This window comes from Pteronotus mesoamericanus, unplaced genomic scaffold (genome assembly GCF_021234165.1).
Source record: "Pteronotus mesoamericanus isolate MK-2021 breed Mesoamerican mustached bat unplaced genomic scaffold, CSHL_Meso_final scaffold_167, whole genome shotgun sequence".
In the NCBI taxonomy this organism is placed as follows: domain Eukaryota; kingdom Metazoa; phylum Chordata; class Mammalia; order Chiroptera; family Mormoopidae; genus Pteronotus; species Pteronotus mesoamericanus.
In genome coordinates, this window is record NW_026555308.1 from 10268919 (window position 1) to 10296198 (window position 27280).

Here is a 27280-nt window from a genome sequence, read left to right on the forward strand (position 1 = left end):
CTACTACATAGTGCTAATCTCCCTGCTGAAGAAAGGAGAAAAGAAAAGGTCTCAAGACATTAAGGCAAACAGTTAAAGAGTTAGACTTTTGTTTTTTAAGACTGAGTGTTTAGATTAGAATCCACATTAGCTGGGTCCCATATTAACCAACTGCTGAAGAAGGCACATGGGAGGGAGACAATGGCCAGGGTCAGACAAGAGTTCATTATCTACTATCTGTCTTTGCAACTCCAACTAGGTATCAGGTGAAGTAAGGGAAAAACCAATTTCAACATCCCGTGGATGTGATGGAATTGATTATCCGCAGAAAGAGCAAAATGAAGACAGAAAATAACGGGTGCCGCTTCAAATCTGTGCATCTGTCCCGCCCTGATAACTGTTTATTTGCACTGGCTATTGACAACGTTTTATATCATACAAAGAAGGTTTTTTACGGAGCTTCAGAAAGGGAAACAGAATGCATCCGTTTCTAGGGAAACTTGAGCTGGGAAGCTCACAGGCCTGATTCAGAGATCACATCCCCACACACACGGTGGCCCATTGTATAGTAACACCCCTCCTCCTCACCTATCTCATCCCATTTAGAAATTAATGCAACAATGTGAGATGATTGTTGATGTTCGTTATTAAATCATTTATTCATCCCACACAATGATTCAGAATTATTCATTAAGCTCGCTGGAAAGAAGCTGGGTTTTACCTCCAAGGTGGTTTGAGGAGGGATGTGCTCTTTAAAAGGATATTTTATAACAACACAATTATCATAATTAAAAGCTACCCTGGATATTCTGATGAGCTTTTGACATATTTTTGAGTACTGGCATTTTAACACAAGGAGATAAATGCGACTGAAACAGTATTGGGGAATAATACTGCTGTGGAGGAAAAAAGCTAGGGCAGTATTAAATACCATCTTGTCATCATCGCCCCCAATTTTATCATGGTCTTTGAGTTAATTAATTTTACAAAATGTCATTTGAATTTCTGGCTTTCCAAAATGAGTTCAAATTACATTGCTGCGACCCAAGCAATCCCAAGCAATCTTGACTTGTCTGACTCCCCCAGTAGACTCGTAGCTCCTTGCATTACTGAGTCACGGGTGCATACCTGCCCTATGAGAGCCCACCTACCGAAGCTTCCAAACCAAGCAGTTACTCAGCCTGCCAGAGCTGTGGCCACATCTGATCCAGTCTCTTCCTGATGTTGCCTGTGGTTTGTTCTGTGTTCGAAAGGCCACTAAGCAAAGAGCCTGATTTGGTTAAGCCACTAAAACTGACACGTGACTAACAGGAAGGGCACCTACCTCTCTGGTTTTCCTTAAAAGCAGGTCTAGGTGAAGATCCTAATGCCAGTTGCCAAGAAGGTGACACCTTCTCACATATGAAGGTGGTGGTGTCTGGTGGGAATATGGAGGGCTATTTGTGGAGAGAGAAACTGACTGCTTAGTGAACCTGGAAAGCCCACATGTGGATCAGAGCAGAAAGATGCACGAGACCAAAGGACTTGAAAGCCATGTGATGTCACTCGGAACACACCACGGAAAGGCTGTGCCTGGAGCTCTGCAGACACACGGACTTGGTCTGCTGCATGCCTGGCATAAAGTGGTGCTCACCAAAGCTAGGACCTGTTGCCAGGCGGTCACTGAGGGAAGGAGTGTGAGTCAGTTTCAGTCCTTCACTCATCCCACAAATATTGATGAAGCATTCATTATGAGGTGAGACCTGAGCCGGGCCTCCTGAACGAGGAGGTGACTACAACAGTGTCTCTGTGTGCAAGGAGCTAAGAGTCTACTGGGGGAGTCAGACAAGTCAAGATGTACAAATATGCTGGGATCAAGGAAAGCTGAAAAGTGGGACAGTGCCAGGGGACAGCTCATACTGAAGGTGTCAGAGCTGAGGAGGCACTGGCCAGGTCACATGGATGAGGCAGAGGCGATGGGGAAAGGTAAGGAGCTGGCCTTGTCCCGGGGTGAGGGGCGGAGGGGCTGCATGCCCCTCTGGTTGCTAGGTGGAGACGGGCTGGAACGGTGAAGAGTCGGGCAGGGGCACCGGTTCAGAACTGCTGCTGTGACCCAGATGAGAGGCGACGGTTGCCTAAAGGAGTGGACAAGCTGGAGAGATATTAAGGAGGTAGAATTAAAGGCACATGACATATTAGAGTCTTCCTGGGCAAGGCGGCCCCACTAGAGAGAGTCCATCAGGGTTCCAGAACCTGATGTCATTCAGAGTGGAATAAGAAACCCAGATCCCTACTCTGTTTCAAGCAACTTCCTGATTAAAATTTGGGATCCCATGTCACTCTGCCCTCAGGGCTGTGCTACTGGGGCTGAGGGGAGGGTTTCAGTCTTGCCCTAAATTATTGGCACCTTATGGTAGACATTAGTTTCTGTGAGCCAGTGCAAGTGGAATCCACCTCCAAGACACAGACCACCTCTGGCGATGCAAACAAATCCTGAGCCTACAAGGGTACAGGCTTGAAAACGGAGGTGACTGGTGGGTCCCAGATAATGATGTCACCCTCTGGGGTTCCTGGTAGGGGAGCAGCAGGCTTCTCTGAGGATGACCTGTTAAGAGTTGTGGGCTCTCTCTTTATAAATACTTACAGGTCTTAATATCTGGGGTTGCTAGGGGTCCTCATGTGCTCCAACCTACAACGAGAAACCCAGAACCACATGCCACTCAAGACTGTAGCTGACAAGACTAGAGAACAAAGAGTAGCTATGGGGACAGCATTTGTATCATTGAATATTTGCTATGAAAGGAATCATTTCAGTGGCATTACATGTTCTCTGACATTATTCTCTGTTACAAAATAGTCTCCATGGTGGTGCTGATGCCATCTCAACACTTTATTTCCTTGTCATCAAAATGGTTTTCTGCACCAACTCAAGCACAGTACAAAATCTCAAGGCCCTTAATAGAAATTCTCTAACTTCATCTCCATGGAACAGTTGGAAAATGTCTCCAATTATGCCAGCTTTTTGTACAATGCCTCAGAAACACAGAAGGGCCTATTGTACTTTTCACAAGTAAATGCAAACTCATTTAATACTCAAAGATGAAAAGAAAAGTGTCAGGATTCTTTTCAAATTCTAATGAATGATTGCTACTTGGTTAGCCCACCTCCCCCTCCTTATCCCCTAACAAATAAATGTACATTTTAGAAAAGTCTGAAGAAGTACACTCTGGAAAGATATTAAAGGAGGGATTAGGCCCAAAACAAGAAACACAACAGTTGTCAGAATTGGAATCCTGCCAAGCCATGGTACTTCAGGGAATCAGCTCAGATGGTTCCATTGTTCATGAGGGGAATACTGCAAGTGCTACCAGGAGAAACGCGGTGTGTGAGCTAGTGCCACAGAGAGCACCACCAGAAACTGAGATCTCTACAAAAGGTGCGTCTTACTTTTGTGTGAGTGTGCATGCACATGTCAAATGCATGATCAGTTCAAAATGTACAAGAGACTAAATGCGTTTAATATAAGATCACCCCAAATCCAGTTCTCTCTCCTGGTTCTGGAGAACTTTGTCCACTCTAAAGGAACACCAGTGAGGTCCCAGGGCCTGCCCCCTACAGCCCCACCCCAGGATTTCCCACCTTACGTCTAAAGGAGTGTGAAGCTTGGCTCTTAAAGATCCTCTGCCCTTGGACAAGTTCCTGCTTCTCAGAAAAATGAGAAAAGGCGCCCCGGGAGCTTCCCTTTTCTGGGGTAGAAGCTATTACGCTCAGACCCTGCCCCCATCCTCAGCTGTGAGAGCTACCCCAACTTTAGTACTTGTGGGTGAGGGGTAATTCTAATGCTTTACAGCCTCTTCTCACTTAACCCTCAAAACCAGCCTATGAGAGCTACTTCTATTCCTATTTTACAGATGAGGAAGGGAGGTTCAGAAGGGCTGAGCTGCTTGTCCAAGGCCTCACAGCCAGAGTGACAGAGCTGGGATCAGAACCTAGTTCTGCCTATATACTCATCCTCTCTCCCTTTTGCCGGGCTTAGAGGGGCAGAAGAAGGATCTGAAACCTCTTCGTGAGACCACTCTTTCACCCAGACACCTGGTATCCCACCCACTACCTGCTTTGGTGAACTTGTCTGCCATCTCCTTCCGAACGGTCTTGGTGATGTTGAAGTAGTCATCGTCCTCGTCGATGCTTTGGAGGAACAGCGGGATGTGCTGGAAGACAATGGCATGCTGGCACTTCTGCTGCCTGGCGGTGCTCAGCTGCTGGTCCAGCCACTGGTCCTGGGCCTGCTTCAAGGCAGGGCACCTGGAGGCATTGAAAAGGAACTGGGAGTTGAGGACAAGGAACAGGACGCCCCCGACCCAGAAGCTGAAATAGTCGTCTCCCCAAGTCTGCTGGAACTCTGCGATGGTCTCGGGGGTGGGGGCGTTGCCCACGTCATGGTTGCCGCTGACCAGGACCAGTGGGATCTCGCTGTCCATGTTCCTGAGCACCCGCTGCAGGTCCTCCGTCTGCTCCTTCCGCCAGGGCGCCCCTGAAAAAGTGAGGGTCACATCTTTTAATGGCCAGGTTGTTTATACATTTACTAACACAAAATAAGAGGAAATAACGTAGAGATCCATTCAACTGAGCACATGGAAACTGCAGAAGTAATCATATGCTAAGAGCAAATCAACAAGTGAGATGGGAACCATTACCTCCCTGGATGGATCTGTCCTTCCCTCCGGATGCCTTGGAATTCAATGACTCAGTGGCCATCTGACCCAAGGCTGCTGACTGAATGATGGCAGAGTCATTGTAATATTAAATGATGGTGCAGCTTGAGTTCTATCTTTTATTTACATGAAAAATAAATATAAATAGTTTTAACTCTTCTGTCTCATCTCAGTGGGTCATGATGGGCACCCCTGTGGTGTGTGGGCCCAGCTTTGAACCTGAGTCCCCAACTGAAGTTTTTAATATTATACACGTGGCCTTGCAAACTATGTGAGCACCTTTATAGGAAAAATTCTTAGAACCTGAATGGCTTGATCAGCTGGCACATACATCTTGCCAAACATACCTCATACAGAGAAGGAGGCATTTTATATTCCATTAGTGGTGTGTAAAAGTTTAAGGGCTCAACTTCTTCCTATTAAGTGTATCTCCCCTGGCATACAGATTCAGTACGGAGATGATTATTTAGCAAAAAGGTGGTGTGTGGGGACCTCCTCCCTCAGATCCCTGGCTTCCATATTTCTCACGATAATGCATTAAAACTTTAGTAATTGAGTTTTAAAATGAACATTTCAGTTACACATCTGTTTTTTGAGTCCTTCTGTGCTAATTTATTCAACAAATAATTACTGAGTGCAGACTATGTATAAGGCACTGATTCAGTTAGTGGGGACAGGTTATGAGCCAAAGACACATAAATTCTTCCCTTCAAACTTAAGAGTCCGTTTCCCATGTTTCCAATCCCTCTCCACTGTTATGAAGCGTTGCTGAGAAAAGTGAAGTAGGGAAAGGACGTACGTCCTGCACCATGTTAGTCCCGAGGAATATGCTCAGTATAGTGCAAAGACAGCCTAAGAAAAATGATGAAAAAGAGCAACCCAAATGCCCAAAGGATAATGAAAACTGACCTGAAAAAAGGCTGCCATAAGCAGATGAAAATTATACCCAACATTTCATTTCCATCATGAATTAAAAAGAAAGCGAAAAAGTCTTTATGAAGCAATTACAGCTAAGAAAGATCATAAAGGAGAAATAGAGGAACTCACCTAGTTGGTTATAAAATAGGTAGGGGTGAAATAGGAACAGGTAGAAATAACTCGGAAAAGAAATAAAAGAAACACAAAACCATATAAGAAATTATTACTAAAAAAAGATTAGCAGTAGTTGAGATTTCCTTTACAGTCAAGTTTATGCCAGTTTCTCTAAACCTCCCATGTGAGCTTATGAAAAATGTGCCTTCTCTAACTTGAATATGCAGTTCCTCATATTCCACTCAATCACACTTGTTAATGGCATGAGGCAGATCTCCTATGACATTATTCTTTACTTTTAGCCTATGGATCTTTACCAATTTCTGAAAGACTTGGTGAAGTTGCCACTTTAATTGTAGATCTATCCATTTCTCCTCAAAATTCTGCCAGCTTGCATGTTCCTTTACTTTTAGATATGCTGTCAGATGCCTAGAAGTTGAGAATTTCCATGTCACTGAAATGGTTTTATATTTAATCCTAATAAAATAAGTAAAAAGAAAAGAGGTAGAGCCACTCCTTTGCATGTGGATATCCAGTTGCCCCAGCACCATTTGTTACAAAGACTACCCTTTTCCTATTGAACTGTCTTGGCAACCTGGTCAGAAATCAATTGACCCCGAATGTGAGGGTTTATCTCTGGACTCTCAATTCTATTCCATTGATCTGTGTGTCTATCCTGATGCCGGTGTCATAGTTTTTTGATTACTGTAGCTTTCGAATAAGTTTAAAATCAGGAAGTGTGAGTTCTCCAACTTTGTTCTTCTTTTCCCAAGGGTCCCCTCCATATCTGTATGACTTTCAGGATCAGCTTTTGGTAACTGTGGAAACCAGGAGAGCTAAGCTCAAGGTCCACCACACAAGAAGCTTGCAGCTTTTTAGGATGTCTTGTTTGGGTTTCTGTCACTGCAGACCCACCCACAGTGTGGCTGTTCCCGGACTGGAAGGTGACCCAGCAAGGCTGGCCCAGGCCTAGATTAAAGGGGAGGGGCCCCTCTGAAGGTAATGCCCTGACTCCCTGTGCACTTGCACTGCACAGGATAGGGAGGCAGTGGGGTGGGGGAGCCCTGCTGTGTTCTGGGCAGGGCGCTGTCATGCTAGGACTCTGTCCTCATAGACTCATTGGCCACAGGCAGATGGGATGGCTTGGCAGGAGGTGAATGGAGGGAGAGGGGCCGGCAGAGAGCCGATTTTGTGGCTTTTGGGCAGGAGGTAGTGAAAACTAGAACAGGACTGTGATACTAGAAATGGAATGAAAAAACGGACATGTGACTATGTGTAAGCTCTGTCCTGTTTGTGTAAGAAAACAGAGGAGAAAATATGTAAATGTCTGTCATTGTCTGAACTTGCTACTGTTGGCCACAGTCTTCCACGAATTATTTCCCCCCGAAAGTGATCATCGCTCCAGTATTTATGTTCCTTAAAGCCAACCTTGGTGCCACTGTAAGATGTGTACATACGCAATGATGGAACACTCACCAGGAGACTACTAAGCACGTGGTATATGTAAGACATTGTTCAAATGTCCAAGGACAAAGAACTTCCAGAACAGTTATAAGCAGATTTACCTTTGGTACTGGCGAGGCCCCACAGGGGAAGGAATGACAGTTCATTTCTGTTTAGAGCTGCTGGGGGTCAGATGCGTGATAAGGTCTTATTTAGAAAGACTACCTCTTTTTCCTTTAAGATTCCATTTTATAATCTGAACTTTGGCACCAGTGGCTATGCCCCTAAATATCTGGTCTCATTTGGGACTTTAAATACACAATATAATGAAAAGCCAATACAAGTTGCACAGTTAAAACTCCAAATATACTCCCTGCTCTTTCAAAGTCAGAGGCAAAATCTAAAAGGCCCCAGTTATCATAAAGCAAAAAGAACAGACATTATTTGTCTTCAGATAGGCGTTAATTCAACACACACCTGCTGCCCCACCATGTGCTAGGTCATGGCTTGGCAGGAGGTGAATGGAGGGAGAGGGGCCGGAAGGACAAGGAAGTGAGTTACCTTTGTTCTCATGGAGCTCAAAGTCTAGAAGGGGGACCAGACATGGCATCGCGTGACTTGTGAAGTTATGTGATAGAAGTCTTGGGGCCTGCGGAAGCACAGGATGGGGGCGACCTACACAGCTGAGAGGTGTGAGAGTGTCTTCCCAGAGCAAGCAACGCTCTAATCAAACACCAAAAGGCTTAGGAGGAATGAGGGCCTGCTGCAGAAAGAAGGAAGCCTTCCTAGGCAAAGAAATAGCAGGCCAAAGCACAGAGGTCAGAAAGAGAACCCGGCACCCTTTGGAAAGTGGGGCAGTGAAGAGTGTACAAACCAGAGTAACAAATAAAAAGAGCTCACATTTTGGGGGTGCCTATTCTGTTCTTGGCACTGAGCTAAGTGCTTTACACAGATGACCTCATTTGCCCCTACAAGAACCCGAGGCAGTAAAACAATGCAAATGGGGAAACCAAGACACAGGTAAAGCCCTCATTCAAGGTCACAGAGTTTATAAGGTGCTCAATGGACTTTTAACTCAGATAGGGCTGCTACATAAAATACAAGGTGTCCAGTTATACGGAATTTCAAGCAGATAGTATTTTAGTATTAGTGGATCTCATGCAATGTTTGTATTCCTGTGCTTTTATTTGCTGTATCTGGCAGCCCTAAATTCAGATCCCACCTGGGGTTAACCCACCCTGACTCCAAAGCTACTGTTCTCAGCTATGAATGGAAATGGGTACATAGATCATCTCCTGGTCAGAGCCAAGAGCAGCTGCAGGGTGAACACTATGGGGAAGAGGGAGCTGCAGGCAACTCCCAAGAGTTTCTATATTGAGATGTAAGACTATGATTTCAGGCCTCATCTCTTAAACAGTTAGCTTGTCCACATTCTTCTTGATGTGCTACCCACCCAAGCAGTAACAGCCAAAAAGTGCTGCTAATACAATTTGTTGGTCAGGGTATGGGGAGACCGGTCATTTCTTAGAGTATTGGCTGGGGTGTAAAAGGCTTCCTTAATTCAAATTTGAAAACTGACATACACTTTAACCCCAACATTTTAACACCTGGAAATTTTCCCAACAATATGTGTGGAAAAAATTTACAAATAAGAATTTTTATTGCAGCCTGTCTGTCAGAGCAGAGCAGGGCTAGGAGTAGGATAAGGGGAGTGAGTGCAAAATTCAAGAAGCCAGCACTCACTCTCAGGTTCCTGCAAGTGTGGGCCCTGCATTTGCATGACACTGAGAGCTGGTGCCCCCTTCCATTCTGCTCCCTAGACACTTGCTCGCCTAGCCCTGCCCCTGGCCCCTGGCTCCGCAGCATATCATCGTGATAGACCATCAGAGTGAACACGGATAGGGGACCCGGTAAATAAATTATGGTCTAGCCAATCAATGAAATACTATGTAGCCACAAAAAAGAATGAGTAAGATAGGCTATACTAAGGGAAAGAGGCAAGATCAATACAGGTATACCTCAGAGATATTGCAGGCTTGGTTCCAGACCATTGCAATAATGCCAGTATCGCAACAAAGTAAGTGGTAATCTTTTTGCTGGCACAATAAAAAGGAGGTCGGCCTGTACACTGTGCCTTAACTTGCTGCCTTTTAAGTAAAAGAAAAAAAAAGTAGAGCTACACATAATCTGTGCACACACTATCTTTGGAAGGATGCCTTAAAAGCTGGTTCTGTATGCTGCCCCCAGGGAGAAACTGGATTAGAAGGAAACACTTTACACATTCTTTATATTCTTTTGTAATTTTTGAAAGTTGGTCCATATAAATAGGTTCTCTGTTAAAAATGTAAACAAAATTATGAAAAAATATGAGGACGAAATATGCAAATGTGCTTAGAAATGTACCTGGAAAAGATACACAACAACTTGGTAGTTGTCTCTGGGAGAAAAACTGGCATGTGGGGTAGGGGTAGGGGGCGAGTAACCTACCAATTGTCTATGCCCATACAGATTTTAATCTTTTTCCTCATGTGTGTGCATTCCTTAACATTTAAAGGCATACAAAGACAGGGATGTTAACTGCACACACATGCCTACGTTGTTATCAGACCTCTGTGGGAACTGAACAAAACTGGATGGCTTTACAGGCGTCTGCATGCAGCCCGCCGTCCTCAGGGCACCTGACCTTGGTTGGCTGTGCGGCATCATTTTTCTCTCAGGGGACGGCACCCCAGAGCGGCTGAGGAGAGCAGCACAGGGCCCGGCCTTTCACACCTATAGCTTTGTCCCCGGGGGGGAAGGAATCCTGCGCCCTAAAAAAGCAAGAATGTCATGTTCCCTTGAGTCTTCTTATAAAGCTGCACCTGAAATCAGATGCATACTTGTGGCTTGGCTTCACCTGCTTGCGAGCTTTTCTCAACAGGGTGTTCTGTTTCCGTGTGCTTAGCGCTCTTTCCCAGGGATTTGTGTTTCAACTAGGAACCTTCTTCCTCACACCTTTGACAGCAACATGGGTTTCTAATTTCATACAGGTTGAAGCGCAACATGATTAAACAAAATTATATGTTGTTATTGTATTAGAATAAAATCCCACCGCCTGGTTCATTTATTCTACAATTAAATTCTTCAGGGCATAGTAAATTGAAAGTGAACAGCAGAGTGAACCTGGGATGGCTATTCACGGAATATTGCCATAATATTTCAGCAGCAACAGTAAAATCCTTGGAAGGATGAGACGAATTCTTGGCCATGTAGCTTTTCCTAGGATTTTAATGCACTACAATTTACTGTTCATTGAGAACCCAGGTGGGTTACTTCATTTCCAAGACCACAGGTGTCCAGGCTACCGCCACTTTTCTCCCCCCAGCTTTGGGCTCCATCTTCTAAAGGGAAAATAACCACTATGCTTCATTTAGACTGTGTCTCGGCCAGAAGTGCAGGCAGATACCAGAGAAATTTAGTGCTTCCCTGCCAAGCACAAAACATCGTGATGATACACATTTTGTTTTTCCCTTTGAGGGTAAAGGAGACAGGAAGCTGTTGCAAAGTACTGGAGTATACAACCTGGCTATAGAAAATGGGACAAGAAATGAACAGCAAATCCATGGATTTTCTTTCCTCTTTTAACCATCCCTGCCCTGGCCAGCAATATGCAGTGAAGATAAAACTTCACCAGCAAACTACTGTTAAAGACCACCCACTTCTGCAGCCTTCAAAACATTTTCTCTTTCCTATGGAGGCTGTCTAAACAACAGATACTATGATTAGACTCCAAGTGTTGTGAATCTATTTACTGTTTTAGTAAGAAGTTTTTCTTCTTTCCATAACTAGATCAATGTTCCCTGTAGCAACTGGACAGGAAAGAATGTTGCTTAAAGAAAATAAGAACTCTCTATTCTGTAGTCCCTGGAGGCACAAGAACTCTAATGAGAATTGATGCTGATACACATTCAACCACTGTCAGGAAAATTTAAATTAAATAGCAGGACGACTTTAGTAAGTAAGGAGAGGCACGGCCAGGGGATGCAACGAGTGCTCGTTCAGTGGGGTGGGGGTGTGGGTAGAGAGTAGACTTCTCGGTTCAATACATTTAGCAGTGAAAAAAACAACCAAATCAATAAGGCCCTCAAGTAAACACACTCTGAGCAGTTACTTGCAAACCCACTGATTTCTGGTTGCAGCGGGTGAAGGAGAGGCTGCGAGCTGAAGTCTGCGATGGGTCACAGTTTCCTGTCCTAAAAACTGCTGCTGCACTTTGTCCGACCCTTCCGCACTGCGCAGCGTTCCGGGTCTGCCCAGCTCTCAGGGCCTTCTCCTGCCGAGGCCTGACAGGGACACTGGCCTCCCCACCGTTCCCCATCCCACCGCCAGGCCGTGCGGTGGTGAGCGGTCTCCAGCAGGATTTTCTTTGCGCAATGAAGATGCTTGGCAGATGTGAGTGGATTTGGTCTCATCTGGGATCAGCCAAGTAAAGGAATTAATAGGAAGACATTAGGATACACATAAAACACCCATCTCCAGTTCTTCCTTCCTTGATTTTACTAGTGAGTTATCAGCTGGGCAACCTCAGGACCCCTCCTCCTCGCTCCAGACTTTCTGACAAACACAGAAGGTTCAGCGGCTTCTCCACCCAGCTCTAATCCAGCTGCTACACACCCACCACCGCGGCCCCCGCCACCCCTCCTGCCTTCTAAAGTTTCTTTCCCTCACCTAGCTCTGGCCAATCTTTAGGCAATTAAAGGTACAACTTTTGATTTATTGCAATCTAGGAAACTACAATGGGTGGGAGCATCTGCCTGTTATGGACTGAATCCCGCGCCGCACCCCCCGCCCCCGCCCCAACCATTCCTATGCTGAAACCTAAACCCCAGTAACTGCACAGCATTGCAGCCTTTGCCCAGGAGAGCTGACCCTTTGTCCTCTCCTCCAATTCCTCTCTGCCCACCTCCCTTGCACCGCAGTACGGCGGGACCGCGTTTCCTCCCCCATGGCCGTAGCTTCCTGCCGGCAAGACTGCAACAGACTCCTGACTGGCCACTCAGTCTGTTCTTACACAGCCACGGGCACAAGTTTTTCAGCGTCACCATCCTGTCACGCTGCTCACCTCTCTCAATCACAATTCCAAGTTACATATCCTTCATCTCATCTTCTTGTATTTTCTGCCATCTAGCCTCCCGTCCTCCCTCTGATGGTACAATGGATGGCTTTTTGGCATCTTATGCAAAAGACACCCTCTGAGAACCTTGCCCAATTCAAAACTTGCATGTTTCACAATTACTCCTGAAATAGAAGTTTGTCTACCAGCTGAAATGTCCCTGTCATCTTGCAAGAGCACAAAGGGGGTTTTGCATTTCTTCATCATCAGCTTTGCCAGCTCTAGGATGACATAATTCTTGACAAATGTTTGATTTGAAGAAATATGTACTACTTCAAAGCTAAGGTGTGAAGGAAGGCTTTTGGGGGGGTGGGTATCATGTTATTTTGGGTTCACAGACCATCAACCCCATTGTTCTACCACTGCCTTTTACAGATGAGCAAACCAAGGCTTTACTATGCTCACAGGGGAGGGGGCATGGAATGAGGACTCAGCTGAGCTACAGTGAGCCCAGCACTCAGTCATGGAGGGCAGCCTGGGAACTGGCTCATCACTGGGGTTCACGGGTGAACACTGGGGGTGTGGGGCAACCCAGCATTCTAAATCGCACTCTGTGACCCACTGGCTGTGCTCTCTTTGGCAATGATCAATGATAAAGATGCCCCTCGCTATCACGAGTAAGTGTCTCCATTTGCCAAGGCACCAGGGTAAGCATTGCACATATTATTTCATCGTGACAACAGACTTGTCACTATCTCTTACTTAACTGTGTGCTGCCTTCATTTCTCCAGGTATAAAATAGTAAGAGCAAATTTGCTAAATCTATTTTCGACTAAAGGAAAAAAACAACATTGAGGCAGGATAGTAAGAAGCTAGGAAAATTCCTTGGTAAGTGGAATGGGGAAACTGAGACGAGGTAATTAAACGAGGTCAAACAACTGGACCAATTTACAGTCAGCTAGTGAATCGCAAGACCTTATCTTCCATAACCAAGGATGCCTGAGCGCAAATGGTTTACACCTCTTCTCCCCAGCCAGGGAATACACAGCTTAAATCACCCTGGTGGGGAGATAGAGAACAGAGATGCAATGAATGTCTTTTGTGCCAGCTAAGCCCAAGGACAGATGAAGTTGTGGAGCAAATAACAGAAACTCAATTACAGCCAGACAGAACCAAGATAAAAGTAATGCAATAAAGCTGACCAGAGAATAATCCCAAACTCCCCTATATGTACATTTTGATGCATCGGCATATTAAAAACACACCTGGAAAGCTGATGAATATTCTGTTGAAACTCTTCCCTAAGATTCTCACCCACAGAAGAGAGATAACAACCCTTAAGACAAAGGATGCTGGTGTGAGCTTGCTCTGGAGCATGCCCATGCCTATTCTTGGGCATGAAATTTTTATTTTCCCTCTCCTAAACTCGAAGGATCCCCACAAGACTTGCAACCAGAGGAGCAATGGGCAGCAGCAGCAGCTCATCCCGAGCCAACCCTCTGTCTCTGAGGTCTCCCTTTTCTCTGACTTCCCTGTGAGCTAGAGCAGCCCCACCTCAGCTCATTTCTTTCCCATAACATGCTCTCCTGTTGCTTTTTCTGTCCTAAGCCCTTACTTGTTTCACTGTCCCCAGCTTTAATAAATGGAATCTCAAAATCACGTGGGCTCGTACTGTGAAATCTTTCCTGCACATGCATAGAATCAAGAGCCCAACAGGCTGGCCCAAGGCAGATCTGGTAACAACATTACATATATGTGCTGGGTGCCCAGGAGAGAGTGATGAATGAGGACACTATCCTTTCCCCCATGAAGCTTAGAATTTGTACACAAGGTTTAGGCCAGAGATGGCAGGAGGAAAGACAATTCCACTAATGTTACGGACTGCCTACACAGCGCCTGTCAGTGAACCATTGACTAAGAGACCATAAAGAGAAAACAACCCTACAGCTTTCAACAATAAACAACTTGACCTCTGGATTTACAAGGTATAGTTAATACAACCAAATGTGTGTCAAATATAGGGGAGCTCTAGACTTGTTGAACTATATTTAATTTAATCATTCAGAAGGCATTCTAGTTATTGGTAATAGGGATACCTAGCAGCAAAATCCTTTGACCAAATTGTCAACTCTGCCAAAGTTACTGGGGAGGTCACTGGAATTGCAGGGGAAATCCTGGATATCGAAGCCTTTTGTTAAAGTGTTCCATTCTGACAGAGTAATGTTGAGTCCTCAAATAAAGGTTAAGGGTTTAGAATTTATGAATTCATCATAATTCTGCACTTAAGAACATTATAATATGGATTTATTAATTGAAAAGGTTTGTTGCTTTGTAAATTATCCCCTTGTAGCATCCAGAAGTGAAAGAAAAGGAAAAGACACTACAATTATAAAATTGTTTTAACATCTTAAGAGTGGTGTTTATTTTGCAAATGTACACAAAAGTTTTTTCATAAATTGGCTGCTAGGTATGCAATTAGGATTTGTCACAGAAATAACATTTTAACCTGTAGTCAGACCTCATGCTAACTCACAAAAACCCTACTACTGATAATGCACAACAGAGATGAATGTACTAATACAACCACCTAAGTCAGAGTTACAATTAAGCTTCTCTCCCCAGCAGCAATGTTTATTTGCCCAGCAACACATTTGAGATTTATTACTGTTGCCAGATTTTGTGTCGTTTTATCCATTCAAAAATGACCTTACCAGCTAGCATAGGAACTTAACCGCTATTTACACCTGTAGGTAACAATGATAAGGGAATTTAGTATATTAGAGATGTATTATGTAAAGTAATATGTATATTAAATCCATCTGATTAGAGGGTTGGTAAAGGTATAATTTTGTGATTATCTGTACTTAGAGATATTATTTGTTATATTAATAGAAGTAAAATGTACTATATTAGTGGTTTTAGGATAAATATGTCTAATATATGAAGAAGTAGGGGAGATAAAAATAAAGAGTTTGCAGGTTGATTTTCTTCCTGAGACCCAAAAGAAAGAGGTGACCAAAGGTCATGGTTGGAGTTTGGCCAAATGAAGCAAATGACTCTCCTGAGTCACTCAGAAGCTCACTGTGTAAGAAGAATATGATGCCAGCTGCCATTCATGGAATCCTTACCATGTGCTCATAAGCACCTGCATTACTGCACCATGGCAAGTCTGTTACTGTCCCACAACATGCTACATGCTTGGTTGACCACGTGACTGGGAAACCTCCTCATGGTAATATTACTCTAATGAGTAAAAACCACATGAAATGAAGTGAACTGTAACCGGGAGAGAAGAAACATGATCTTGCCAGTTCTGTGATGCAGGAAGAATGGGTAAAGAGAACTTTAAGTAGAGCACGAAAAGCAAGCTCCCCCGGGGAAGGGCCTGACTGGCAAACAGGTGGCGCGTGTAGGGTCTTGGGCACTGGGTGTGCCTGTCATCTTGTCTGCTGATATTGTTGCCACCATTGTGAGCAGAGAAGGTGTCTAGGACTCCTCATTGCCAACCCTGTCCTGCCTGTTGCCTTCTCCACAAAGGAAGGAGGCGTCAGAGGGAGCCCAGGTGGTGGGTAGGGGTCAATATACACCACTGGTCCTTTGGGGAAACATGATCTGACTTCCAATTCAGGGCTCTAGAGGGTCCACCCTGCTTCCTAGTCCTTCTGCACCCACACCAGGGGCTGAAGAGGATCCAGGGCTGGGGGGAACACCTGGGACACACACTTGGTATATAACAAGGTTAAATGTTGAGATATTATGAGGTTAAAATTAGGGTATTCAGATTTGCCTAGATCTGAATATAATAGGATCAGCTTGAAAATCCTAAATATAATAGTGTACTCAGGGTTTTGCAAACTCGGGGGGAAAAATTTAAGCGGAAGAATCCAACAAACTATACCTTCAGTCTGTGTTCTGCATTAACCTTCATCTGATAAAGACTTGGATCAGAATTATTTTGTCATTTGTTGAGAATGAACATAGAGAACAATGTTTGGATAGCCGTGAAAGGTTGAAAGCAATAAAGTCTTGCTTGTATAAAACCTTTAAGCAGAAATGACTCAGAGGAAACACAGAGTTAGTGTGTTTGGTGAGACAGAGCTAAAACCCATCTTAAAATCATAATACAGGCTTCCAGTTAAAGATAGTGGATTGACAAATGGGCTTTGTCCCTTCCATAAATCCTACTGCAAAGACTATAAACACCCAAGGGAAAAAACAATGGAAAAAGAGAAAACCACAGAAAAATGAAAACCAGAAAGCAGATAGACAAATGGTGATGGGCTTAGCCGACTTAGAAAATTAAATGTTCAGCTGGCAGTAGGAAAGTCAGTAAGCGACTGGCTTGGTACAACCACTTTTGAAAACTCTTTGGCAGTATTTCCCAATGTTAAACCGACATCCTCCCAAGAACCCAGCAATCCCACTCCCAGGACTATAATTAAAGAAATGCGTGTGTAGCTCTGCTAAAAAGATATGATATGAATGTCACAGCAGCTTTATTCAGAGTCCCCAAATAGAAATGACCCAGATATCCATCAAGAGTGGAATGGGTAGCTAAGTGGTGATATACTCATTAGACGGATACGACAGTAATAACAAAGTACTAATTGCTGCTACGTGCAATAGCGTGGATGAATCTCAGACAGTATGTACAGAAAAGAAGCCAGAAGAGGACATACTGTATGACACCATGCTTAGGAAGTTAAAGAACAGGCAAACCCAACTGACAGTAACATAAAGATTATTGACAAAGAGGCACAGGGAGCCTTCTGGCGTGTGGCACACATTCTGTATCTTGAATTGAGTGGGGGTTAAGAGTGGATTTGTATGTTCAAGCTCTTCACTTCAGATTAATTGCATTTTTGCTCTATATTAAACCTCAACTTTTTAAAAAAGAAGTGAATTTTAAAAAATGTGCTTTTTATCACAGATACCCAAAGGCCCAGGAATTTGTAGGGACAGATAACCTTGGAAATGGGAGTAAAAGAGACCTAAAACAGGATGTGAGGGTGATCTGGCTGCGACATCTGTCACCCCATTGATTGCCACAGTTGATTCGGCTGATCTGGCTGGCTAGGTGGGTGTCCCCTTCCTCCCTCACCGATCCATGTGTGTCCCTCCCGAAGCTGCGCGTTCGGTCGAAGAGGACGACCTTCCCAACTAGAGGAGAGGACCGGTCTTCGGTCAAGGGTATACGAGTAGCTGCGCTCCCCTGCTAGAACCTCCAAACAAGAGACCTACAACAGAAAGACAGCTTGACATTCCATGAGGCTGGACTACTGTCCTCCTCACTTTGGCAGATGCAGGTTTCCATTTTTGTAAAAAGTAAACAGGGACTTCTGGGACCCAGCAGGTAGAGTTGGGGTTGGGGTACCATAGTGAAGCCAAGAAGGTTAAGATGAAAGGTTTACTGTGGTTTTGTGAACACAGCTCTGTGCCTCCACTGGATGCTAGAGACCTTCGAATGACAGCAGCCAGGCAGAGCCCTTCAGCCAGAGGCAGGAAGAGTCTACTCCGGGGCATCTGAGAGCCAAAAAGAAATGACCTCAAAACACTAAGGAAGGGGGGAGAAAAAGGGGTGGGGGAAACTGTCAATATTCTCACAGAAAGAAGATACTGTATTAATCAAATAATTACAGAATGCTTTTTTAAAAATCCTCACCCGAGGATATTTTTTCATAGCCTTAGAGAGGATGGGAGGGGGAGAGAGAAACATCAATGGGTTGTCTCCTGTACGTGCCCAGACCAGGGATAGAAGCCACAACATAAGTATATGTCCTGACTGGAATCGAACCCACAACTCTTTGGCTTACAGGATGACGCACCAAACAACTGAGCCATGCTGGCCAGTGATAGGAAGCTATTTTTTAAAAGAGTAAAGACCAAAAAAGCTCTTTGAAATTAAAACTATGGTAGAAGAAATGAAAATCCAGCAGAAGCTTAAAAGATAAAGTTGTGGAAATATCTCAGAAAGTAGAATATGCAAGAAATGGGAAAAAAAGATAATATTTGAGGAATAGTATAGGAAGCTCAACATCTGAAAAATATGAGTACCAGAGAATATAGAAAAACTCACAGGGGAGAGGACTTTTGGTCAAGGTGGAGGCGTAGGTAGACATGTTTCACCTCCTCACGCAACCACAAGAAGAATCACAACTAACTTCAAAACAAAAAATACTCAGAACTGCCAGAAAATCAAACTGTATGGAAGTCTAACAACCAAGGATTTAAAGAAGCCATATGCATCCAGCTGGGTAGGAGGGGTGGAGACGGGGAGCCAGGGTGGAGAGGATGAAGTGTGGCACAGAGAGGCAGTGGGGTAGTGGAATGGGTGGTCCCACAGTCATGTGTGGTGTATAAAAATTGGGAGGGATATCTTGGGAACAAGCAATCCCAGCCCCAAACCAGACCGCACAGCTCAGGATTCCAGCACAGGAAAGAGAAAGACTCATTACTTCTGGCTAGAAAAACCAGTGGGGGTTCGGGCAATGGAAGAAACAGATGGTTACTATGAAGGGTCCGTTTAAAGGGCCCACACAGCCTTAAAACGTATACAAACCCACTCACTCTGGGATTCAGCACTAGGGCAACAGCTGGAAGGGTGCCAGTTGCATATGGGGAGTGGGTGAAGTGACTGGAAACAGGGTAAGTGCCGGACAAGCTTCCAGAATCCAGGCAGTGGCACTGTCCCCTCTCCAACCCCTCCCCACCACAGTGCCACAGTGGTGAAGCAGATTGCCCTGCCCCGGCAAATACCTAAGGCTCCTCCATACAACTTAATAGGTGCGCTAAGACAGGTTGTCAAAGCAGCTCTACCTAATACACAAAAACAAACACAGGGAGGCTGCCAAATTGAAGAGACAAAGAAATATGGACCAGATGAAAGAACAGAACAAAACCTGAGAAAAACAACTAAACGAAATGGAGATAACCAACCTATCAGATGCAGTGTTCAAAACACTGGTGATCAGGATGCTCAGAGAAATCATTGAGTATGGCAAAAACATAAGGGAAGAAATTAAGGCTACACTAAGCAAAATAAAGAAAAATCCATAAGGAACCAACAGTGAAGGAAAGGCAACCGGGATTCAAATCAAAGATTTGGAACATAAGGAAGAAATAAGCATTCAACCAGAACAGAATGAAGAAACAAGAATTAAAACACACACACACACAGAGCGAGGAAAGTAGAAGAAGAAGAATCTCAGACATCTCCAAAAGGGCTAACATTCAAATCATAGGGATACAAGAAGGAGAAGAGGAAAAGCAAGAAATTAAAAATGTATTTGAAAAAATAATGAAAGAAAATTTCCCTAATTTGGTGAAGGAAATAAACATACAAGTCCAGGAAGCACAGAGAGTCCCAAACAAGTTGGATCCAAAGAGGACCACAGTAAGACACATCATAATCAAAATGCCAAGGGTTAAAGATGAAGAGAGATGGTTAAAAGCAGCAAGAGAAGAGCTAAGTTACCTACAAAGGAGTTCCCATAAGACTGTCAGCTGATTTCTCAAAAGGAACTTTGTAGGCAATTAAAGGGCTGGCCAGAAGTATTCAAAGTGACAAAAAGTAAGGGCCTACAACCAAGATAATTCTATCTAGCAAAGTTATCATTTAGAATGGATGGGCAGATAAAATGCTTCCCAGACAAGGTAAAGCTAAAGGAATACATCATCACCAAGCTATTATTACATGAAATATTAAAGGGGCTTATTTAAGAAAAAGAAATTATGAATATTAAACTCACAACTATCAACAATTGAATCTAAAAAACAAAAACACACTAAGCAAACAACTAGAACAAGAAAAGAGTCATAAATATGGAAATAATTTGGAGGGTTATCAGCTGTGAGAGGGAAGGGGAAGAATGGAGGAAAATGTTCAGGGGTTAGGAAATACAAATTGGGCCCTGGCTGGTGTGACTCAGTGGATTGAGTGCTGGCCTGCGAACCAAAGGGTTGCTGGTTAGATTCCTAGTCAGGGCACACACCTGGGCTGCAGGCCAGGTCCCCAGTACCGGGTGCATGAGAGGCAACCACATATAGATGTTTCTCTCCCTTTCTTTCTCCCTCCCTTTCCCTCTCTCTAAAAAATAAATACATAGAATATTATTTAAAAAAAGAAGTACAAATTGGCAGGTACAAAATAGACAGGAGCATGTTAAGAGTAGCATAGGAAATGGTGAAGCCAAAGAACTTATATGCACAACCCATGGATATCAACTAATGGCAGGGGGGAGGGGATTACTGAAGGGAAGGGGGGTACCAGGTGGAGGAGGGCAAATGCGGGAAAATTGTGACAACTGTAATAGCATAATCAATAACATATATTGTTTTTTTAAAAATGAAAAACTCACAGGGGAGAATCATCAATGAAATAATTAAAAAATATTTGAAGTCCATGACTTTATTAAACAAATTAAGCAGATTCCCATCATAGTATATCACAGTGCTATTTCAGAATCCTAGATACAAAGAGGAGACCCTGCATGTTTCCAGCCTCACAAAAAGGTCAAGAATCAGAATAGAATCGAGCATCTTAAAATCCATACTGAACAAGCAAAAGCAAGGAAGCAAAGTTTACGAAATTCTGAGAGAAAAATGACTCCTTTCCTAATGTTCTATACCCCGCCAAACTACCAAACTATCAATTTAATTTAATGTCAGGGGCAAATGAAAATATTTTCAAATGTAAATTCTTCCCCAGGAGCTACAAGAAGTTGCAATGCATCTGAAAAGAAAGAATGTGGGGATCCAACATGAGAGAGAAGGGAAAGTAGTCAGTCCCCAGAATGGGGATGGACATCCCAATGTGATGGCTGTTAGCAGGCTTTGGGAGTGACCAGTCAGAGAACAGAGGCCCTAGAGAAATTTCTTCAGGAAGCTGAAGCTGACAGAACTCCCAATATTGACAGGAAATTTATGCACTTATGCCTTTGGAAGACAACATTGAGGTTGAATTAATACATTTTAGAAACTAAGACCTTTTATTTTGAAAATGCAGATAAAACGTGCAGGAAAAATAATCATGACATACTACATAGCTCAGTTGTGAATAATGCTTAAAATAATGTATATATAGATGAACTATTATAGATATTAATACCTATATAACCAAAATTAGGCTTTAACAAAGATGCAACAGAGTAGATAACAATAACAGATCCAGAAGTAGCAACAAGTGTATGCTATTTAGAATTATGTAAGTGATTATCAACAAAATTAGTTAAAATCATTGAAGGTAGTGGCCTATGGAAGGGAGTTAAGGGTAGGTGAGACTTTGTAAACTGTTGCTTCTCAACATTCTCTTTACAACTATCTTACTGCATATATGACACTAACAAAAATGGAAAAAGTAAATAAAAAAAGCAAAACTTTAAATCATAGCACTTCTTGTGTACTATAAAATAGCAATTTCATAACCTATAAAGGATCACACAATAATTTTTGTAATTAAAAAAAAAAAGACTTTCCTGTGATCAAAGCCTTGGTAAGGTAACAAATATCTGGAGGACAAGCAGGAGTTCAGGGAAGGAAAGAGAGGAGGCAGAAGGAAAGAGGGAACAGTATGTGAAAAGCAGTCAGTATGATTAGAGGTGAGATTAGAGGTCAGAGAGGTCAGGGGAGAACGAGAGGAGACACGGCAGGCAAGGCAAGGTCAGGCAGAGCTGCTGACCACGTGCACATATCTGGCTTCTAAGAGCCGTGGCAGCCCCGGAAGGGTTTTAAGCAGGGATGGGCATGTTCGGGACTGAGGCTTAAATAATCTCTCTGGCTGCAATGTTTCTATTGACCACATCATTTTTAAAAAGAATGAGAAGTTAACAAATGGTCTGTTGCCTTACCAAAGAGTTCTATTGTTTGTGTGAGGCCATAGAGGCCAGTGGGGCCTGCTGAGTCATGAGAAGAAAAGGGACACCGGAGTGGCAACAAAGGGGCTTGAGGTCACTACAGTGGTGGCCAGACATGGAATAGGAGAAGGGGCCAGTTGGAGGAAACATATGAGTGATTTTTTGTCTTCTGGGTATTCACCCTCTACGTGTCAGGGGATATGACACATACCTGCAAGACTAAAGGATCTGGTTATTTTTTAAAATAAAAAATCACTAGCATCTTGTTGTACCAAGGAAAAATCATGACAATAAGAATGGCTGACACTTATCAATGATTGTTTGGTGCAGGTAGAGGACCTGCTAGCCGACGTATGATGATTTGGATTATTCTTCCCTTAGAAAATGTTAGCAATTCAAGGCTCACATCATAACATCCATGAGATGTTCTAAATGTCAATCAATAACAGATGGTATGTTCTATTTTGAGGAGATGTCCTTTAAGCCATGGATATGGAATGGCAACCTTCCATTATAAATAATTTTCTATGAAGAGCTGGATGTGGAATTAAAAGCAGGAATGAAGGAATGCGCAACTCAAAGTTGTGCTCACTTTCAGTAAAGACAACCACAGGCTGTTCTATGCTCAACATCAAACCACCTTCTGTAGCACCCGTAGTCCTAGATCCACAACCTCCTCCACAGAACGCGTCATTCATTCTCTAAGACACCAGTTTCTTGAAAAGCTTGGCCATCCCCGCACTGCAGACCTTTACAGAGTACAACAGGAGAGGATCCTGAAGTTCATGTCAGTGCTCTGTTAACATGAGGACTGGACTCCCATGCACAAAGCCATGCTAAGACTGGCAGTCTTTCTGTTAATGGACATAGAGTTATCAGCAGAGGAATCCTTAAGACTGAAGTCTCCATAATGTAGCAACTATTTCTGTGTTGGCAACGGCCATTTGCAAACTCCAGAAGCATTTTACGTTGTTTTTACAACAGAGACGCCATCATATACAGGTTAATTTAGAAATAAAGAAAATGAAAGGTCAAAGGCAAGGGCTTGGCACTGGAAGGAGAACACATGGTACAGGTTCTTAACTCTTCTTCATAACAGAGTTGGAATACACTCTGCAGATTGCTAAAAAGTCACTCCTTAAATTACGCATTCAATGTAGAAGGGAATGATGTCTTTTGAAGGAAATACATGACATATCTTTTTCTGAAAATTAAAAATATCTCTTCTCTAGTAAGTTCTCATATTTGTAGCATACATCACATCACAGAGTACAATAAATTATTTTCCAGGTCTTGAACCACAAAACTAAAAGCAGCACAACAACAAAAAAAAATTTCTCCGTACTAACTTTAGGATAAGCCCCAGCCACAGAAACACTTACAGAAATCCCTTCCCCAAAACACGCTGCAGTTTACTCAGCTCTAGTGGGTGTCAGTGTGGTACTCTGCAGCCTCTGCGGGCCCTGGTTCAGAAGCTTGTGAATCACTCTATTTGGAGGCCATTTGATCAGAAAGGTTGGGAAGAAAAAATGAGAAATGAGGATGGTTGAGTAAGAGACATGCTTTTGTACTGGTGTCTTGACAAATCTGGCCTTGATGTCAGCACCCTAGTGCTCACTGGGCAGGAAAAAATCAAGGCACAGAAAATGAGCCAGAGAAACAGGAACCAATCATGGTGAACCACAAAATGAGGAAGACATTGGGCATTTAAGAAGAGAACAAACATTACTGGAATAAAGGAGAGACTGGCAAAGAGGGGAGAACACTTTGGTACGTAACTCCACAAAACACATTTACAAAGTCTTAATATTAAGAGGCAGACCCTGAAGCATATCTACCAAGAAAAATTTTTTTATAAAAAGAAAATGTTTCTATCTTAAGTATGTAAAATAATATTGAAAATATATATCATTATTTTATTGTAGTGAGCATTTCGCAATGGCAAAGGATGGTGTTTATTAATGAAGAGGCATTCTACAGCTATTCACAATGATGCTTGTAATAACAAGAGGGTTGTTTATGTTACATGAAAAATCAGAGCACACAAAACTGCAAATAATTTATGAACTCAGCTATGCAAAAAATGTTTTTTTAAAGATTATGAAGGAAATATGCCAAAAATGTTAATAGTTATCACCCCTGGGTGGCATAGAGTTATGAATGATTTTTCTCATTCTTCCAAAATCTTTTCAGTTGAGCATGTATTACTTTTATAATCACACAAATACCACACACATTATTTTTTGTAAAAAACATGGTGCACAACGAAATATCTCTGAATATTTTAGTTCACAAATGCCTAACTGTAAGCTGTGGACATGAATATAGATGATCACCATTTCATTTATTCTGAAATAAGAACGAATGCTGGGATTTTCAAAAATAATGAAGTGCAAAAGCTCCTGGCAAAGTGCTTTACCTATTTAAACAGGAAAAAAATTATGCAAATTATTTAGAGTGTTAAGAGTATGGACTGACTGCTGAGAAAATGCTTTTTAAGTACTCTCCCATACAGAGCCCTGTCCTAAAAATTATAACCCTGCTCATAAAATGAATGTTACCTTATTAGAGCCCAAATACAAAACTACCCCACATTACAGTTGCAGTATTATTAGCAAACTGTTTTTGCCAAAGTATTTAATGAAGAAGCTAAATCCTGGCAGGTTAATAATTCCTGCCTCACGGTAGGAAACCATCAAATGCAGGAGTTTGCGCAGGATCAGATGTGACTGTCCCAGGAGGCAGCGCAGCACTGTGGGGGACAAGAGGGCTCCTACGGGGACGGAGATTTGGGGGTGGGTTTGGGTTTTGTCTCTGACATAGCTGTGCCACCTTAGGCAAGTCCTTTGGTCTCCCAGAAATTCCAATCCTTATTCCAAAATAAGTATGAAATCTATGCCAGAACTGTCATGAGAATAAGCGCGTGTGTGTATATTTAGAGTGACTTGCAGAGTGGCTCAAACCAGACAATGAATGAGTGGATGAACAAATAATCAAAGCAGATGAGTGGTTCCTCCTTTTCTGGTATTGTCTACTGATACCAACGTACTCGTTCAGGTAAGTGCTGGAGCGACAGGGCAGGCCGCCGCCAACTCGCATTCCCTCCGCTTTTCTCACCTTGTTCACCCCAGTGTAGAGGCTGGAAACGCCACACACATGGTCTCCAGACCTTTCCAGCTAAAGATGACACAAGCAGAAATCGGCTCGGGGAATTCTGGGGAAGTTTCTGTTATTTTGAAAAAGGGGTCAGGTGTCACTGGTATTGCCTCCCAAACTTCCTCCTCCTTCTCTTTAAGATGGAGGAGATGGCTGGGCTGTAGCACCCATCTTGCAACCATGAGCTAAGTTAAAAAAAAAATGTGGCAGGGGCACTGATTATGACAGTGTTAAGCAACATAATCAATGCTAGGAGCTGTGCACATTTAGACTTGTTACTATGAGAGAAAAATAAGCTCCAACTTATTTAGGCTACTTTTTGTTTAAACCTGTGGACAAAGACATTCTGAAAGAACACAAATCATGAATGTAATTAGGTTTGTTTCTTGCTCTCTTGGAGCTTATTGTCCATTGAGGACAAGGACAATAAAAAGGGCTCACAAATAAAGGTACAATTATAATGTATTATTAGTGTTATGAAGAAGGGGCTAACTCATGTACTTCATATCAGGGGTTTTGAGCCAGCTCAGGCGGTCAGGAACAGCCTTCCCTGAGAGGTCATGATGATCCTGGGGGAGGTGAATAGCAGGTACAAGGCCCTGTGGCAGAGCAGAAGGGGCAGTGTGTGGCAGTATGAACTGTGGGACCTTAAAAATGACAGTGGGCTGCTTCACAGACAGCATGAGGAAGTGTAATACAAGAGCAGACCATGGCAGGCAGGCAAAAGCAGACGTCTTTCGACCTTGTATTTTTTTAAGTATTCAGTTGTTCCCCTACCCCACTCCCCAAGAGCAAGGGGAACAACATAAATGAGTTTGGTAAAGGCGTGACATTTTCCTTTTGGATTCTGGTGGTTGTATCTCTCTCTGTGGGTGTGGGGTGGTATATGAGACAGAGAGAGAGACTGAAAATACATATCTGTGGCCAACACTGCCAACCATGCACCCAATATCCATTCTCCCTTCTTCCTTGCTACCAGAAACCAAATTTCATTTGGGGCAGCAATGTTTGGGGCGATCAATGCCAATGATCAGTTGGACATGGCATATTGATCCAAGCCAATAAACACATTCCTCTTCCCTTTTTTCCAAGACTCCCTGAAGTCCAGGGATGGTCATGTGACCTGGATCTGACTGATGAGACCTCAGAAGAAGTCCAGCTGGTGGTAGGGGTGGGCTGGGGGTGAAGGTGTGTCCAGTGGGCACAATGCTAGGACAGTGTTTGTTCTCCTGTTAAAAGGTGGCCATATGTGGTCAACACAGCCATCTTGAGACCACAAGATGACAAACAGGAAGATGAAGGCCAGTATGTATGCTAAGAGTGATTGTGTTTAAAGTCAGGAAGGCCCTGCGTCCCCAAGGGTACTATTTGTTTAAGCTGACAACACTTGGGTGGCTTGTTAATTGCAGCCAAACACTTTTCCTAAATGATGTACTGTCTTTTCTCACCTGATCAAAGGAGAAAAGGCTAAGAGTCTACAACTATTCGATATGTTTGGTAAGGAATTTGCTTAACAGCTCTAAGGAGCCTGCATAACACTAGGGAACATTCCCATTTCAAAACCAGAGAACTGCCTGAAACGGCAATATAATGGAAACCAATTATGAAAAAATACGACTGTAACTTCAGGCCAACTGGCTGGATGGTACTTATCATGGAGTGGGCAGGACAAGTGAGGAGGTAAATCACCAGAGAGAGTTGTTCTGCCTCATAAAATGCACCAGGGACACTCTGAATGGTTTCATATTTTTAAAAATGGGCAGAAAATATAAATCCTCCTTTGAACGTTGCAAATAAGTGAATTGAGATGAACCTGTTTGTAGAGCGCTGCGGAGAGTCCCATGTGAGAGGGGCAGAGATGGCAGTCGTTTTGAGTGATAAAGGGACTCCATTCACTGTGGGTGTGATGTAAGGTATTTTAAGCTCAATTCACAGCAGGTTTTGAAATGGGCATGATTATTTGCTTCCCTTCATCAGGGGAAGAAATTAGTCAGACACTATTGATCAGTTCACACAAGCCACCGGAAAAAAAT

General features: G+C 43.2%; 1 protein-coding gene across 1 annotated transcript in view; it reads right to left on the reverse strand.

Annotated features, from left to right (window-relative positions):
- CPPED1 (calcineurin like phosphoesterase domain containing 1) overlaps positions 1-27280 on the reverse strand; it is a 117113-nt gene that overhangs the window by 32336 nt on the left and 57497 nt on the right. The window contains exon 3 of the mRNA XM_054589591.1: positions 4070-4492. Coding sequence (XP_054445566.1) covers positions 4070-4492 — 423 coding nt within the window. The remainder of the gene's footprint in view (positions 1-4069; positions 4493-27280) is intronic.